The sequence below is a fragment of the Fusarium venenatum genome (genome assembly GCF_020744135.1).
Source record: "Fusarium venenatum strain MPI-CAGE-CH-0201 chromosome Unknown EDB82scaffold_3, whole genome shotgun sequence".
Lineage (NCBI taxonomy): Eukaryota > Fungi > Ascomycota > Sordariomycetes > Hypocreales > Nectriaceae > Fusarium > Fusarium venenatum.
The window spans coordinates 4,580,314-4,594,133 of NW_027072131.1; the positions used below are offsets into that span (position 1 = coordinate 4,580,314).

General features: G+C 48.7%; 5 protein-coding genes across 5 annotated transcripts; 2 read left to right on the forward strand and 3 right to left on the reverse strand.

Moving 5' to 3' along the window:
• Window positions 1-935: 935 nt before the first annotated feature.
• EDB82DRAFT_477935 (major facilitator superfamily domain-containing protein) lies at window positions 936-2,772 on the forward strand (the record flags this gene model as incomplete). Its single annotated transcript, XM_025727902.1, has 2 exons — window positions 936-1,141; window positions 1,212-2,772. 2 exons carry the CDS (start codon window positions 936-938, stop codon window positions 2,770-2,772), a joined length of 1,767 nt encoding a protein of 588 aa, XP_025582322.1.
• Window positions 2,773-3,291: 519 nt separating this feature from the next.
• Window positions 3,292-5,008, reverse strand: EDB82DRAFT_577466 (general substrate transporter; the record flags this gene model as incomplete). The annotated part of the gene is made up of 2 exons (XM_025727903.1): window positions 3,292-4,660; window positions 4,728-5,008. 2 exons carry the CDS (start codon window positions 5,006-5,008, stop codon window positions 3,292-3,294), a joined length of 1,650 nt encoding a protein of 549 aa, XP_025582323.1.
• A 1,945-nt stretch (window positions 5,009-6,953) lies between these two features.
• On the reverse strand, window positions 6,954-9,025 carry EDB82DRAFT_248172 (uncharacterized protein). The gene is made up of 2 exons (XM_025727904.2): window positions 8,415-9,025; window positions 6,954-8,352 (listed from the first exon to the last, which is right to left on the reverse strand). The coding sequence occupies exons 1-2, from the start codon at window positions 8,800-8,802 to the stop codon at window positions 7,388-7,390; spliced, it is 1,353 nt and encodes a 450-aa protein (XP_025582324.1). The 5' UTR covers window positions 8,803-9,025; the 3' UTR covers window positions 6,954-7,387.
• Window positions 9,026-9,768: 743 nt separating this feature from the next.
• EDB82DRAFT_507310 (uncharacterized protein) lies at window positions 9,769-11,822 on the forward strand. Its single transcript, XM_025727905.2, has 2 exons — window positions 9,769-10,433; window positions 10,489-11,822. The coding sequence occupies exons 1-2, from the start codon at window positions 10,037-10,039 to the stop codon at window positions 11,712-11,714; spliced, it is 1,623 nt and encodes a 540-aa protein (XP_025582325.2). The 5' UTR covers window positions 9,769-10,036; the 3' UTR covers window positions 11,715-11,822.
• Window positions 11,798-13,817, reverse strand: EDB82DRAFT_248187 (amino acid/polyamine transporter I). The gene is made up of 3 exons (XM_025727906.2): window positions 13,223-13,817; window positions 12,394-13,171; window positions 11,798-12,343 (listed from the first exon to the last, which is right to left on the reverse strand). Exons 1-3 carry the CDS (start codon window positions 13,617-13,619, stop codon window positions 11,881-11,883), a joined length of 1,638 nt encoding a protein of 545 aa, XP_025582326.1. The 5' UTR covers window positions 13,620-13,817; the 3' UTR covers window positions 11,798-11,880.
• Window positions 13,818-13,820: the final 3 nt, after the last annotated feature.

Genomic DNA, 13,820 nt, shown 5'->3' on the forward strand with positions numbered 1-13,820 from the left:
TTATCTCCACTTGGTTCAAAATCTTAGAGTCCAGATCTGGTTACATCCAAGAGGTTTGGAAATAAAAGAACAACGGCCCCGTTGTCGCGCATATGGCTATCGGGTTATTGCAGGGATATTACAGAAACGGAGCCAACATTGAACCGTAGGTCCGGTTCAGTGACAGGGATGTTCGGGTAGATATTCAAGGTTATTGGCTAGAAGACGGCAATTCTTGGTTCAAGACCAGGGCATTGTATCTCTGCCGCGTTGAAGAGTAGCATTGATGGATTTACGAGATTGGGGGATTGGATCGGCAGTCCATTTTCTCTTTGTTAACACTGTATTTCTAAGCTTGAAGATAAACAACTGCCGCGTAAACAAAGTCGTTCCACCAAACCCCCCTGCAACCAAAGTCCCCAAAGGCAAAGGACCAGGGAATAGTGGACAAGCGGACTAGACCAAAGGATGGCAAACTGATGATCAAAGTGGTCTGATGAGATGATCAAAACCGCCGATTGATTAGATAGAATCACCGCTAATAATGCACCATGTGGGCAGAGGAGTTATATCTAAAAGATCTAATCTGATTCTGGAAACAATCTCCGGCCCAACCACCTCAATTGCCACCAGAGTTTCTTTGGAGACACAAATAGTCATGCACTAGAATCGACGATCACAGTGCAGAATTGACCATGCAATTAATCCCACCTCGGGATCCCACAACCGGAAGGATTCAGACGCCAGTCCGTTGACGGTTCGCCAGACCCTTGGCATTTTCAAGGGTTGCCAAGACACACCTTGTCTATACTAACGCATGGAATATTTTTTTTCGCCTCTGCTGATTGATAAAAAGATCGACAGCTCCTTTTCCCAGCACCTTTTATCCCTACTCCTTCACTCAATTTCACTGCCAAACACAATCACAGCAGTTTATTTGTGCTTGGTTGCCCAACATGAACCCCATCACGGTTGAATCGCCTAACAAGGATGGCAGATCCTCTGATGAGGAGAAGAACAATGCCATCCCACAGACTGAGTCTACTGCTCGCCCTGAAGGCTCCGATTTTGAGTCTGAGGGTGAGTATCAGGAGGGAATCGAGCGCGTGCGTGCCATTACCTCGGTGTGGACCAAGAAGACTTTGATTAGCATGTTCTTGATGTAAGCTTATTCCCCTCACCTTTTGGAGAGGATGGGACTGTGGAGACCATGTCTAACATTATCCTATCAGGTTGTACTTGATCTCTTTCGTCGACATGATCATGAACTATGTCGATTCAGCTCTCAACCCTTACATCACTTCAAGTTTCGGTGCTCACGGTCTTCTCAACATTGGAAGTATCTTGGCTTCCATCATCGGAGCATGCGCTCCTCTTCCCCTCGCCAAGGCCATTGATGTCTGGGGTCGAGTCGAAGGCTTTGCCTTTATGATGGTTGTTTGCCTTGTTGGCATGATTATGAAGGCCACCTGTACCACTGTCCAGATGTACATTGGCGCTCACATTCTTTACTGGGTTGGCCATATCGGAATCATGTATGTCATTGGCGTCATGCTGGCTGATATGACTACCCTGACAAACCGTGCCTTCATCTACGGTATTAACACCACACCTCGTATCGTCGCTACCTTTGCCAGTCCCCAGATCGCCACTGGCTTCTACGAGAATCTCAACTTCCGCTGGGCTTTTGGAGCTTTCGCCATCATCATTGCCGCGTGCAGTGTCCCTGCGATGGCTACCATGATTTACATGTTCCGCACAGCTACCAAGCAAGGTGTCATCACAAAGCAGCGATCAAACCGCACATTCCTCCAGTCTCTCAAGTTCTACTTCATTGAGTTTGACATTATCGGAATCTTGCTTCTCTGTGCTTGCATCTCCTGCCTGCTTCTGCCCTACAGTCTGGCTCCTTATGCTCCCAAGATCTGGGCTACGCCTTATATCATCGCCCTCGAGGTTCTCGGCGTTGTTCTGATCCCTATCTTCTACATCTGGGAGGCAAAGGTGGCGCCTGTTCAGTTCTTGCCCTTCAAGTACCTCAAGCAGGGAACCATCATCGGCTCTTGCTTGCTCAATGCAATCATGTTCCTGTCTACCTTCAGCTGGAACGCCTATTTCGGCTCTTACCTCCAGGTTGTCAACAGGTTGAGCATCTCCAACGCCAACTACGTCCTTAACGCTTATTCCCTCACCTCTTCCGTCATCGCGCCTGGAGTCGGATGGTTCGTTGCCCGCACTGGTAACATCAAGTGGACTGCCATGGCGGGTGCTCCCATTATGCTTCTGGGTACCGCCTTGATCATTCCCTTCCGAAAGGAGGACACCAACGTCGGTCTTTTGGCTTTCACTCAGATCCTCGTCGGATTCGGTGCCGGTGTTTTCTCCACCGTCGACCAAGTCGCTGTCATGGCCCCTGTCACTCACCAATACCTCGCCGTCACCAGCGCTCTTTCCGGTCTCTTTGGTGGTGTTGGTGCTGGTATCGGTTATGCCATCGCTGGTGCTTTCTGGAATAACGTTATGCCTGTTCAACTGGCTCAACGTCTTCCCGAGGCTGCCAAGGCTAACGCTTCTGTTATTTTCGGTAGCATTGAGGTCCAAAAGTCCTTCGCTGATGGCTCGCTTGAGCGTGAGGCCATTGTTGGTGCGTATGCTCACACCATGAGACTCATGGCTATTACTGGTGTTGCTACCATGCCCCTTTGCGTTCTTTCAATTATTATCTGGAGGAACATCAACGTCCGAAAGGTTGAGGAAGAGAAGGGCAAGCAGACCAAGGGTATGGTCTTTTAATTGGAGACATCGAAAAGCAAAGCATCCGGTACCCTCTGGCATTGTCCGGGGGCACGTCGTAGCTAATTTACGATGGCGAATATACATAAATAAAAGTAATCTAGTTTAATTAAAGCATTTTTTCGTTCACTTTCTCTGTTGTACCTGTGATAAATACCCGTCAAGCTGTAGGTAGCTGTGTCCATCGTGCTGCCACGTTCTAATGATGGGTGAAGGGCGAGAGTCCCAACCCATTCGAGCAGTAGTGGAGTAGCTTCACCTTGCTATACTTCTCCAAGTTTGCCGAAACGAGTCATGTCGCCGTCAGAAATACCAGTAACCTGGAATTGGGGTTCGGTTAATGCCATGTACTAGGAATGGCGCTACTGTAGCAAGGCTTTACTTAGGGTATATATAACTGTCACATATAGACATCCCGTCAAGAATAGATGAATCGGATGCAGAGTGATGTAAAATGTAAATCAATTCGCTTAATTCATGTCAAAATCATACTAGCTTATCCCATGCTTCTAAACCAGATCAAGCAATCTCCTTGGTGGGTCTGTTCTCAATGTAGGAGACGTTGCCATGTGTGTTCATGGCCATCTCCTCCTTCTCGTTGTAAACAGCATCCTGCTCCTCAGCGTCCTTGTTACCGAACAACCCGATCTTGTACCAGGGAAGATCGAAAAGTCTGTCCATACTCTCAAGAGATCGGCCAGCGGTTTCGGGGACGGAAACGATAACCCAGAGACCACCAACAACGAGGATGGCAGCGTAGGTCCAGAAGGTTCCGTTGGGGTTGATGCCTCCCTTTGATGTGGGCAGAAGCATGTTAGGTGTGGCGCGGCTGCTACCGTACTGGCACAGGAAGTGCAGGGTCATGGCGAATGAGGTAGCGAGAGCTCGGATTCGGAGAGGGAAGAGTTCGGCAGTAAGGATGTAGGACATAGTGTTCCAACCAAGAGCCCAGCCAATACCGGAGATATAGATCATAGCCATAGCTCCACGAGCAGCAGCGGAAGAACCGGTAGGCTCAGGGACAGCTGTGAGGAATGCACCAACGTAGATCATAGCGAAAGCCTGGAGAGTAATACCGGCCATAAGAGCGCGCTTGCGACCAATAACATCGACCAGGAATAGAGCACAGCTGATGGCGGACAGAAGCTTAACGATACCAAAGAGGGCAGTGACAAGGAGACCGGTCTCAGAGCCGTGAATACCGAGGAGTTCGAAGAGATCGGGGGCGTACAAGGTGATAGAACCAGCGCCAGACCACTGAGCAAGAACCTGGACCATGCTGGCAAGGTACAAACGGTACAGGTTGCTGCTGTTGAGGAAAAGCTCCTTGCAGGTACCGAAGAAAGAGGTGTTGACGCTCTCAAGCTCGTGCTCGTGGGAAGCTTGGATGGCGGTCATTTCGCGGACGATGTAATCGGAGTCGATAGATTGTTGTCGTAGGCGAGCCATAACAGCAGTGGCCTTTTCGACTTGACCCTTCTTGACAAGGAAACGGGGAGATTCGTCGACGAAGAAGCTGAGAACGAAGATCAAACCAGCGAACATGAGATGAAGGCTGGTGGGGACGAGCCAGCGGGCGTGGGTGTCGTCGCCCATGTGTAGAGAGCAGCCATAGTTGGCGAAGTAGGCCAGAACGATACCGAGATAGACGAAGCCGGAGAAGACACAAGTGCAGAGACCGCGAACAGCTGATGGGGCGATTTCGGCGAGGTAGACGGGTCCCACGACTGCTGTTTGACCAACTCCTAGACCAGCGATGAAGCGACCGGCGTAGATGGCTCCGAGACTGCCACCGTTGGCCATGAAGATGACGATTCCGGCAATCCAAACAAGACAGAGCTGACGAGTAGCCCAGATGCGACCGATTCTATCACAGATCATGAAAGCACTGTAGACACACAACAAGGTTAGCGCCGTTGTAGCATGACTCGGTGGCTTGTTTGATTGGTACTTACATGAGGGCACCGCCGACACAACCGATCTGGACCATGGCAGAAACATTAGCCTTGATGTTGGCCTGCTCGACCTCGGAATATTCCTTGAAGTGAATATATTTCTGAAAGTCCTTGGACTTGAAAGCGCCTGAAATGAGACCCTCGTCAATTCCACGTGCGGCACCCATCAGACCAAAGGCGAAGACGGCGAACCATAGTCGCCAGTTGAACACGCCTTGTGGCTCGTCAACTTCTTTGAGCTTGAAGATGTTGACGGGCTTTTTCACTGGGCCTCCAGCCATATTGTCTCTTTGTCGTTGACGTTGTGGAATAAGAAGAGTAAAAGGTTGAAGGGTTGAAGAGACGAGATGAAGATGAGATACAAAGAACCTTGAAAGAGAGGAGTCTGGAAGAATTCCTCTTTGAATATTGAATCTGAATCTGGATCTGAGCCTGGATCTTCTTCTTCTTCTGTCTGGGGAAGTTCGGGGCCAGGGTATCTTATAGTGAAAGGACAAGACCATCACCATGCGGAGGGGGGGGAAGCGAAGGTTTTAGTTCTTACCCCAAGGAATATGGGGTAAAGTGACTAGTTTTCCCCATGGAGTACCGAGGGCAAGGAATAATAGAAACGGTTTGTGATGCAATGACAAAAAGCATAATGACTATCGTGGTAGAGTTGGAGTTGGTGATTGCAGTGTGGTCACCAGCAAAAACAAAGAACGGGGATACTGCCGACTGTCTTCCCGGGGTGCTGGTGTTCCCGCGGGAGAAAGTGATGGGTCCGTGGTAAATAGTTCCCCGTTTCTCTATTGAGTGGCGGTTTTGGTCTAGACGTTGTGTCCCCCGATAGTTCCAGAATGTATTGACATCCCGTGGCTCGAAGAGGTAAAGGGTGCCAAGTCCACGGGACAAGACAATTGAAGGATCAATCTAGAACTCATCAATCAAGTGTCTCCCTTGTGCTGTTAGAGACGAGAGCCTCATGTTCCCCCAGGTTTTGGGTATGGCCCGTACTGAATAGCACGCATAACCCAATCTCGAGATCTAATAAGCTTTCCTCTAAACCCCGGACTTATCCACTTGTTCTCATCTGTATTGGCCAGTCTTGGCCAAGTTTGGGCATGCAGGAATGGCGCTTCGCCAAGACGGGTGCTAGATTATCATCTCGACCCGTTTTTCTCGGCACAAACGGCACATAAGAACCCTCTTGTTCCCCCCCGTCAGGTTTCTTTTTTTGCAGTCACTCTACCCGGGCTCGCCTCGCGCCTCTTGCTGTGCGCTGCTGACATGACCCAGACCCAGAACTGGCCTGATCTTTGCTGACGGGAAGACACAATGACCCATAGTTCCCGCGGATAGCAACACAACACGACACAACACTGTTAATTACTGATGCGAATCATCCCGCGGACGAGCACAACATGCAAGAATTCCCTCATTCGGAGTCTCGGACACGGGAGTCTTGTTCATTTTTGGAGAACGGGAGCGGACAACGTTACCCCAAATTCCCAGCTGCTCCGGTTTTCATGTCTTGAGCCCGGTTATTGGACCCGGATCTTCAAAAATGATTAGGTTTTTGCATCCACTGGGATATTGGACGAAGACGGTTTGTGTTATTATTAATAACCGCCTTAGTCACCGCCGGAATTTTAGGACCTTTTTTCGTGAATTTCGGCGTTCTTTTGACGAATTGGTTGGCATCGCTTTCACCGGCAACAACATGCGATTCGATTGAGGCTCTGCTATCTGAGCCAAGACGAGCTAATGTGAGATCTGACAACTCTCGTTTTCTCCTGCCAAATCCATCCATCTATCTCAAACCGCGGGGGCCTCTTTACGACAGGCCGGCAGTTCCTCTTATCTCGGCCCGGTTCGAATACAAAACTAAGCGACTACCCTTCCACGCAACCTCTCGGCGAAACCTTTGTTATTCTCCACCAACATTGCATTATATCTCCCAACCGACTTTGACTTGTATCTCAAAAAGGCGATTCTGGCGACGAAATGATAAAGTTTTCAAGGTTATAGCTGCAGCTGCATGGACTTGCTTTCCCGTCGACAGTCCACTTGCCGTGGAAAGCACCCATACTGGTGAGTTTTCAGATATACGTTGTACAGGTAGTGGGAATGGAGGTTCCTCGGTTTATTCTGCTGCATGTTGCAGCGGATATGTCCGAGAGTATCGAAGTTCCCAAGTTCCTGTCGTTCCGACAATTGAGACAAGAGTCGTTGCTGGCATAGAACGAGTGATTGCGTGCTGAATGCGAGACAATACAACTTCTGAAGATCTCGAGCGGCCCACGTGGACGATGTAGGCCGCTCGTTCGTCAACTGCCGCTTGTCGATCAATCTGTCTTATTCACAACAGTCGGGAGTCCAGTCCGTCCGTACCGTGATCAATAATGCGCAGATCACTAAGAATACGTATGTATCATGCCCTTACGAGGGGGCCTTGAGTAAAGCCATATCCAAGCACACACATTCGTCGCTTAATCCGAGGGAGTGTCTTCAAGTTAATGAAGGTTCTTTCCGTGTAGCTCGTACCAACAATTGTTTGTTGCAGTTGTTGCTTAGGATAGCCCAAGACCGTAATGAGGAACATCTGTAGAGCGTAAGAAGACTGGGTTTTTTTACCAATGAATATGCGATTTCTTTGATCGTTCATCATTCCAACTAACTTAATCCGAACCTTCTATCAAATCGTACTCGACAGACAAAGCCCTCTGGATGTCTTCCTCCTGTGTACTTTGTTCCTGTATACTTTCCTCCGGCGTGCTCGTCTCTGCCATCTCCTCTAACTTTACCCTCTTCGCCGGATCGCCGGCTTGCCTATTTGCAGTGGTGTTTATTGGTAGACTAATCGTCCTTCCAAGGGGTGATCTAATTTCCAAGAACCTCACTGTACTCCCGCTAGCCGAGTCATGTAGTGCCGCTGGCATCTGCGCAGCCATGTTCTCAATGCACGACATCTCGTAGTGGTGCCTTAACGCCAACTTATCCACTTTTCGCGCAACATTGGCTTTCTTGCCGTGAAAGTCTGTTATGACATCGTATGGCACGAAGGCTCGGATCTTATAGGTGTCGGGATGGATTGAGATGAGACGGGCTTCGAAAAGTTGCCGTATGTCGTTCATGAGGAGTATGCCATTTTTACCAGACCATGTATCTTTCCATGCTTGAGTGAGTCTCTCATTATGGATTTCCACCTCAGTTTCGGTGGCGTGCTTTTGGTCATGGTGGGGGTAGACATAAAAATGATGCTGAGGTACGATATGACAAGCGTGAAGACCTGGCCCAGTCGATGGAATGATGCACCACGACTGGCCTTTCCCAGAAATGGCACAACGATCAGCATGAATAAGACAATCATGCCGGAATGTCTCTGTAGTTTCTCTTGCTTCTTCTGGTGATAGGTCCATCTTTGGTGGAATCTGCAAATTCTTGATGTCTTCATGTTCGCCATCCGTCGTTGATGAGAACGAGTCGGACCTGCGCCGTTTTGGAGATTGAGAAGCTCTGCGAGTGTTTGTTGTGCGTCGAAATGGCATTTTAGAATAACGAGGGTCCAGTGATGGTTTGTCAAGGGATATATAGCGATTATCCATTCGCCGCGTTGGTCGGTTGATGTGTCGAGCACATTTATCTGGTGCCCTTGGTCAGTGACTCCTAAGAATACTGTTTAACATCTCAAGTGACTAAACGAACCTTTGATATGATCTTGTAGTGGTTTATCGTAGGAAATCTCACAGGGCTTATGCAGGATAACATGATATGTCACTATACGCTGAGCTTTGGGCGACGAACTCTGGAGTGCAGGAACGGGAAGAGCCAGATCCTCATCTGCGACCAAAGAAGGGAGTTTCCTCTTTGCATCGTCTGGTGAGTCCACCAGCATGAAGGCCATAGTCTCCCAAGGATCTTCCTCGCCGGGAATGTCAAAACAAAGACGCATCTCATCAATAACATCGCGAAATGTTATCAAGTTACTCCCGGGAACTTGGTACAAGCCTGCAAAGTGAAAGTCATCATCGCCTGCGACAAAATGGACGTTCCATCCGTGGACGCGCATAGGAGGGGTTACAGATGTTGTCATGATGGGCTGGGATGGGCTGGACGCGTCTTGACTAAGACGACGCGATCATGGGTGAGGAGAGGACGCGTAGAAAGATCTTGGACGGGATACTGTTAATGGACTAGCGGTCTAGATCGCGTCTCTAATCTTATCACCACGTGATCCTTTAGCTTGTTGGTATCTTTTGCATCTTTACCAGCAATTGCCAAAATGTCAGGCGAGGAATTGAAGTTTAGTAGTATATATTGAATGCGTCTCTGAATCACCATTGTTGATCTCTCCTTTCTACCGGAATGTGTTCGAGTTGTCTCGGATTAATCCTTTACCGGTCCTTTTAAACTACGTCATTTGTCCTAAGAGATTAATTACCCTAGACATCAATACAATCTGCATGGTTTACTTTTGACGGGAATGGGAATTACTGATGTCAGAGTTCTAGTCTCTAGGTATGTTCGATAAATTATTCTCTCTTTTCTTTCAAAGTATCTTGAGAACGCCATGTTTGTTGAGTCGCAGTTTTCCTCAATTGGAACTGGTCTCCACCTTTTGATGTGGTCGACGATAACCATGTTGTTTGGTCATTATTATCCGCATTAGTGATCATTGACAACCGAGATGGAATGCCTGCAGTATCAATTCAACCATTCATTAATGTTCTTAGCATAAACCAACTCTTTATCTTTCGTACAGCCATGCTCAATCTCTTGTTTGACACCTTGTCCTCCCTTTGGCGTCACCGAACAGATCAGCCACGTAGAGACTTGGCTACCGTGATACGTAAAGATACAATGTTCTTCATCATGCCCTTAGCCGACACTACTTATCATGATGGTCCCCTATCCGTTATCCTAGATACGGGACTTCGGAACTTCGGATTTGTCTCATTAGATCCGTAACCGGAGTGCCAAGTCCCCAGCTAAGAGACAAGCGTATCCTTGCGCCTCCATCGTCAATCTTGGCAAAAGATAAATTCGCGGGGTTGGACTCCAAAACCTGATTCATCATTCGCTAATTCCCTAGCCCTTCCCCATATTTCGCGGAGAGACTCTAATAAATGTTTAAGCTTAATGATAACAAACGGCTCAAACTAACGACTAGACAGGAAGGCAAAATGGATAGGCGAACCTGATTGTCGGTGATTGACTCGGTTTATGATGCCTGTTGTCTGGGTACTTGACTCGACCATCTTGCCTATATAAACCCAACCGATATCGTCATCTTTCATTCCTAGATCTGCAGTGCTTCTCAGTCAATCATGCATTTCCTCACTGTCGCTACCCTGGTCGGGGGTGCGACCGCACAGATCAAATACGCCGGTAATCAAGTTCCCTTTGTCAAGGAATCAGAACAGATCGCATCAAACTTCCCCGATGTCGACGACGATTTGTACTCACCCGTGTTCCTGGACCCTGATCACATCCCCAAGGGCTTTGCCAATGGAACAACTGCGCCAAACCCGCAGCAGTATCTAGAGCAGTTCCTCTGGACTCTTGCTGCAAAGAATGACTGGATGACGTATCACAACCCTACCTTCAAGTCAGAGGAGGGCCGGTCTATTCCTTATGTTGTTCTGTCTTCATCCAAGTCACTGCTTCAAGAGACACCCTTTGCCAGCAGTAATGCCACGAACAAAGTCCGTGTCTGGCTCCAAGGTTAGTACCAAATGGCCCTCTCAACTTGCAAAGATGACTTACAAACCGATTCCAGGTGGAGTTCATGGAAACGAGCCAGCAGGAGAGGAGGCTCTTCTTGCGCTGCTTGGAAAGATGGACGCTGAGCCTGAATGGACTGCCTCGATCCTTGAGAAGTTGGATATCATGATTCTACCACGCTATAGCCCTGACGGATCAGCCTATTTCCAGCGAACTCTGGCAACAAGCTTCGATCCTAACCGCGACCACACAAAGATGGCGTCTCAGCAAACCATTGATGTCAAGGCTTTGAACCTCAAGTTCAACGCTCACGTCCATCTTGACTGCCACGAGACTAATGCTGTTCGCCGATTGACCTACAACAACAAGACATACATCCCTGCGCAGGACGATCAATTTTCAGCTTTCAAGAACCCCAACGTCCACAAGGATATCCGCTCTCTTGCTGAGTCTCTCTTCGTACCAAAGGTTCAGTCCGCACTCAAGGACAAGAACTTCACTACTAGCGGCTACGTTGTTGCGTTCCAGGAGGAGGGTGAGGAGGACATTCGTCTGCAAGACTTTGTCACAGATACACGTGGTGAAGTTACCGTTTACATGGGCCAAGGTCTCGCGTTTCTGTCCGAGACACGAGGCATCGGTATCGGAAACCAGTACTTTAAGCGCCGAACAGCAGCTGGTTTGACTGCTGCTCTTACCCTCGTGCAGACAGCCGCCGACAACGCAGAGCTGATTTACGACACCGTCGAAGCAGCCCGCGCTGACTTCATCACCAACGACCAAGAGATCGTTGTCCGCGACCAACCTCGCTGGACAAATGGAACATGGAACTACATCGACGTCGAGACTGGCGAATATACTGAGGTGCCCGTTATCTTCGGCAACAACACTCCTCCCGCCAGCAACCTTACTCGTTCCAGGCCCGAAGCCTATATCTTCAGCCGCGCATGGTCCAGCGCCGCCAACAAGCTTCGTGCTGTCGGTCTGACTGTCAACGAACTGGCAGTGGACTTTGAGGGCGAGGTTGAAGCATACAACATCACGGAAGCAACAATCGCAACGACAAAATATGAGGGCAATGTCCTCACGACAGTCAACACTGAGTTGTTCACCAAGAAGATGAAATTCCCTGCTGGCTCATACTGGGTTAGCACCAGACAGCAATACGCTGCCCAGGCATTTGTCCGTCTTGAGCCCGAAAACCCTGATGGGTTTGCGACTTTCAACATCTTCCCTGTTAGCACAGGTGATGAGTACCAGGTTTATCGCATTCCTGCATGAGAAACAAGACTTGAGATGGAGATGATGAGAGTGATGAAATGACGACCTTTTTTTTCAACGTCCATAATTTATAGTGCTTATTAGACAATGTATGATTTCTCCTAGAGTATTATGAACAAGGGACACAACTGTGACTTGAAAAAACTTTTGAAAGAGACTGATATCTCTATGTCGACTCCTGTAGTCCAACTCCCTGCGTCTTGACTCCCTCGACAAAGTTTACAGGAGGAGTATAGGCCTTTCTACCATGTGTTACATAGGCGACCGCAGCAATCACGATGACGCCAAACCAGATCAAGGGTGCCCAATTCGCTGATGCGGTATCAACAGGCAAAGTAAGAGGGAAACAACAGAGAATGACGATGAACAAGCTGTACAGCACTGAGAAAGCATTGATAGCCAGTCCAAATCTCCCCAGACTCCATCGCGCGTAGGGCAGCTTCTCGCCTTTGATACGCTTGAGAAGAACGCAGCCGATGCTGAGGAGATAAGTAGTCATGATACCAAGGGTTGAGAGAGATACGAGAACGGTGAAAGCGACGTCGGAGCCGATCTGGATCAAACTTAGGAGGGCGGCGCCGATGGACATGAGATAGACTGCATTGAAGGGCATGTGCCATTTCTTGTCCCTGCAAGCTGATTAGCATTTGAAGTAGAGAACTGATGGAAGAGAACTTACATGTGGCCAATCCACTTTGAACCAGGAAGTCCCTGATCTCGAGCAAAAGCCCACGTCTCACGCGCACAAGTCGCCAGCGTAGTGATGTTGCCCAGGTATACCAACAACCACAAGATGACGTTAAAGAACAAATTCAAGCTCTGTGAACCTGTTCGATCGAACAAGGTAATAAATGGCCAATCCGACTCAATCACTGGATCCAAAGGTCCGATGCAGAAAAGCATGGTGATGAGCATGATGAAGCCGAAAAAGACATTACCCACATACGACCACCAAATAGCCCTAGGTACGATGATCGACGCGTTTTTAACTTCCTCGGACAAATGCACGATACTGTCTGATCCAAAACAGCACCACAGGACATAAATCTGAGAGGAGATGTATGCGAAACCCATGTTATCCCATCCGCTCTGATCGGTAAACTGGAGAAAGATGTCGTCGGCGGAATTCTTATCGCAGAGAACCCAGAGGGGAATCATGACGGCGAAGAAACCGAGGATATGGCCGATCAGACTGGCTGTTTCGAGCTGTGGGAAGAAGGCTGTGCCCCAGGTGTTGAAGGCGATGGTGATGAGGATGACAGCCCACATGATGAGCGCGATTTGCCACGGTGTGAATGCGAAGTCGGGCTTTGTAACATTGATGCAGGCTTGTACTTGGAAGGCGATTGTGTAGCAACTACTGGCGAAACTAGCGAGCCATCCAAGAGTTGTCATCCAGCCGGACGCATATGAGAGAACCTTTTGGTACTTTGGAGGTGAGAATTCGCTGACCCAGTCTTTTATTCGTCAGCCGAAGAATACAGGAGATGCGCTGGACAGAAACTCACGATATTGACCACCAGACGTGGGCGCCATGGAAGCCATCTCTGCTAAACTTGCCACAACAGCAGAATACGCTGTAGTAGTTGTAACAAAGCACCAAAATACGCCCGCGTATCCTCCATTTGTAAAGCCAGGCGCAAGCGAAATCAGGACGAATTCCCATGTCGCCATGTAAATCGCGACGAAACCAATTGAAGACCAGAGCGAGAAAGTACGTTTGAATTGCTGCTTTTTGCCAAGGCGCTGCATGTCCAGGTGATCTTGTTGATCATTGTGGAAGCCATCTTGTTCGTCGTCGCTAATTTGGGAGGGAAGAAGGGCGTTGTTCGCTTGTTTCGAGCTTGTGTGCGCGTCAACGGCTGTGGCTGGGTCCGTTGACGATTTTGATGAAGAATCTGTCATTTTGGTGACTCGTACCGTCGTCTCCAATGGCGAAAAGTCAATTGGAAATAAGATACAAAAGAAAGTTCAAAGGGACATGTTTTTAACTTATCTAACGGTGGCGATCTAAAATAGGCCCCGCCCATAATTAAACACTCACAAGCTAAAATACGTGAAACCTTGGCTTCTTGACTACGATAGGCTTAATAAAGTCCTCCTCGG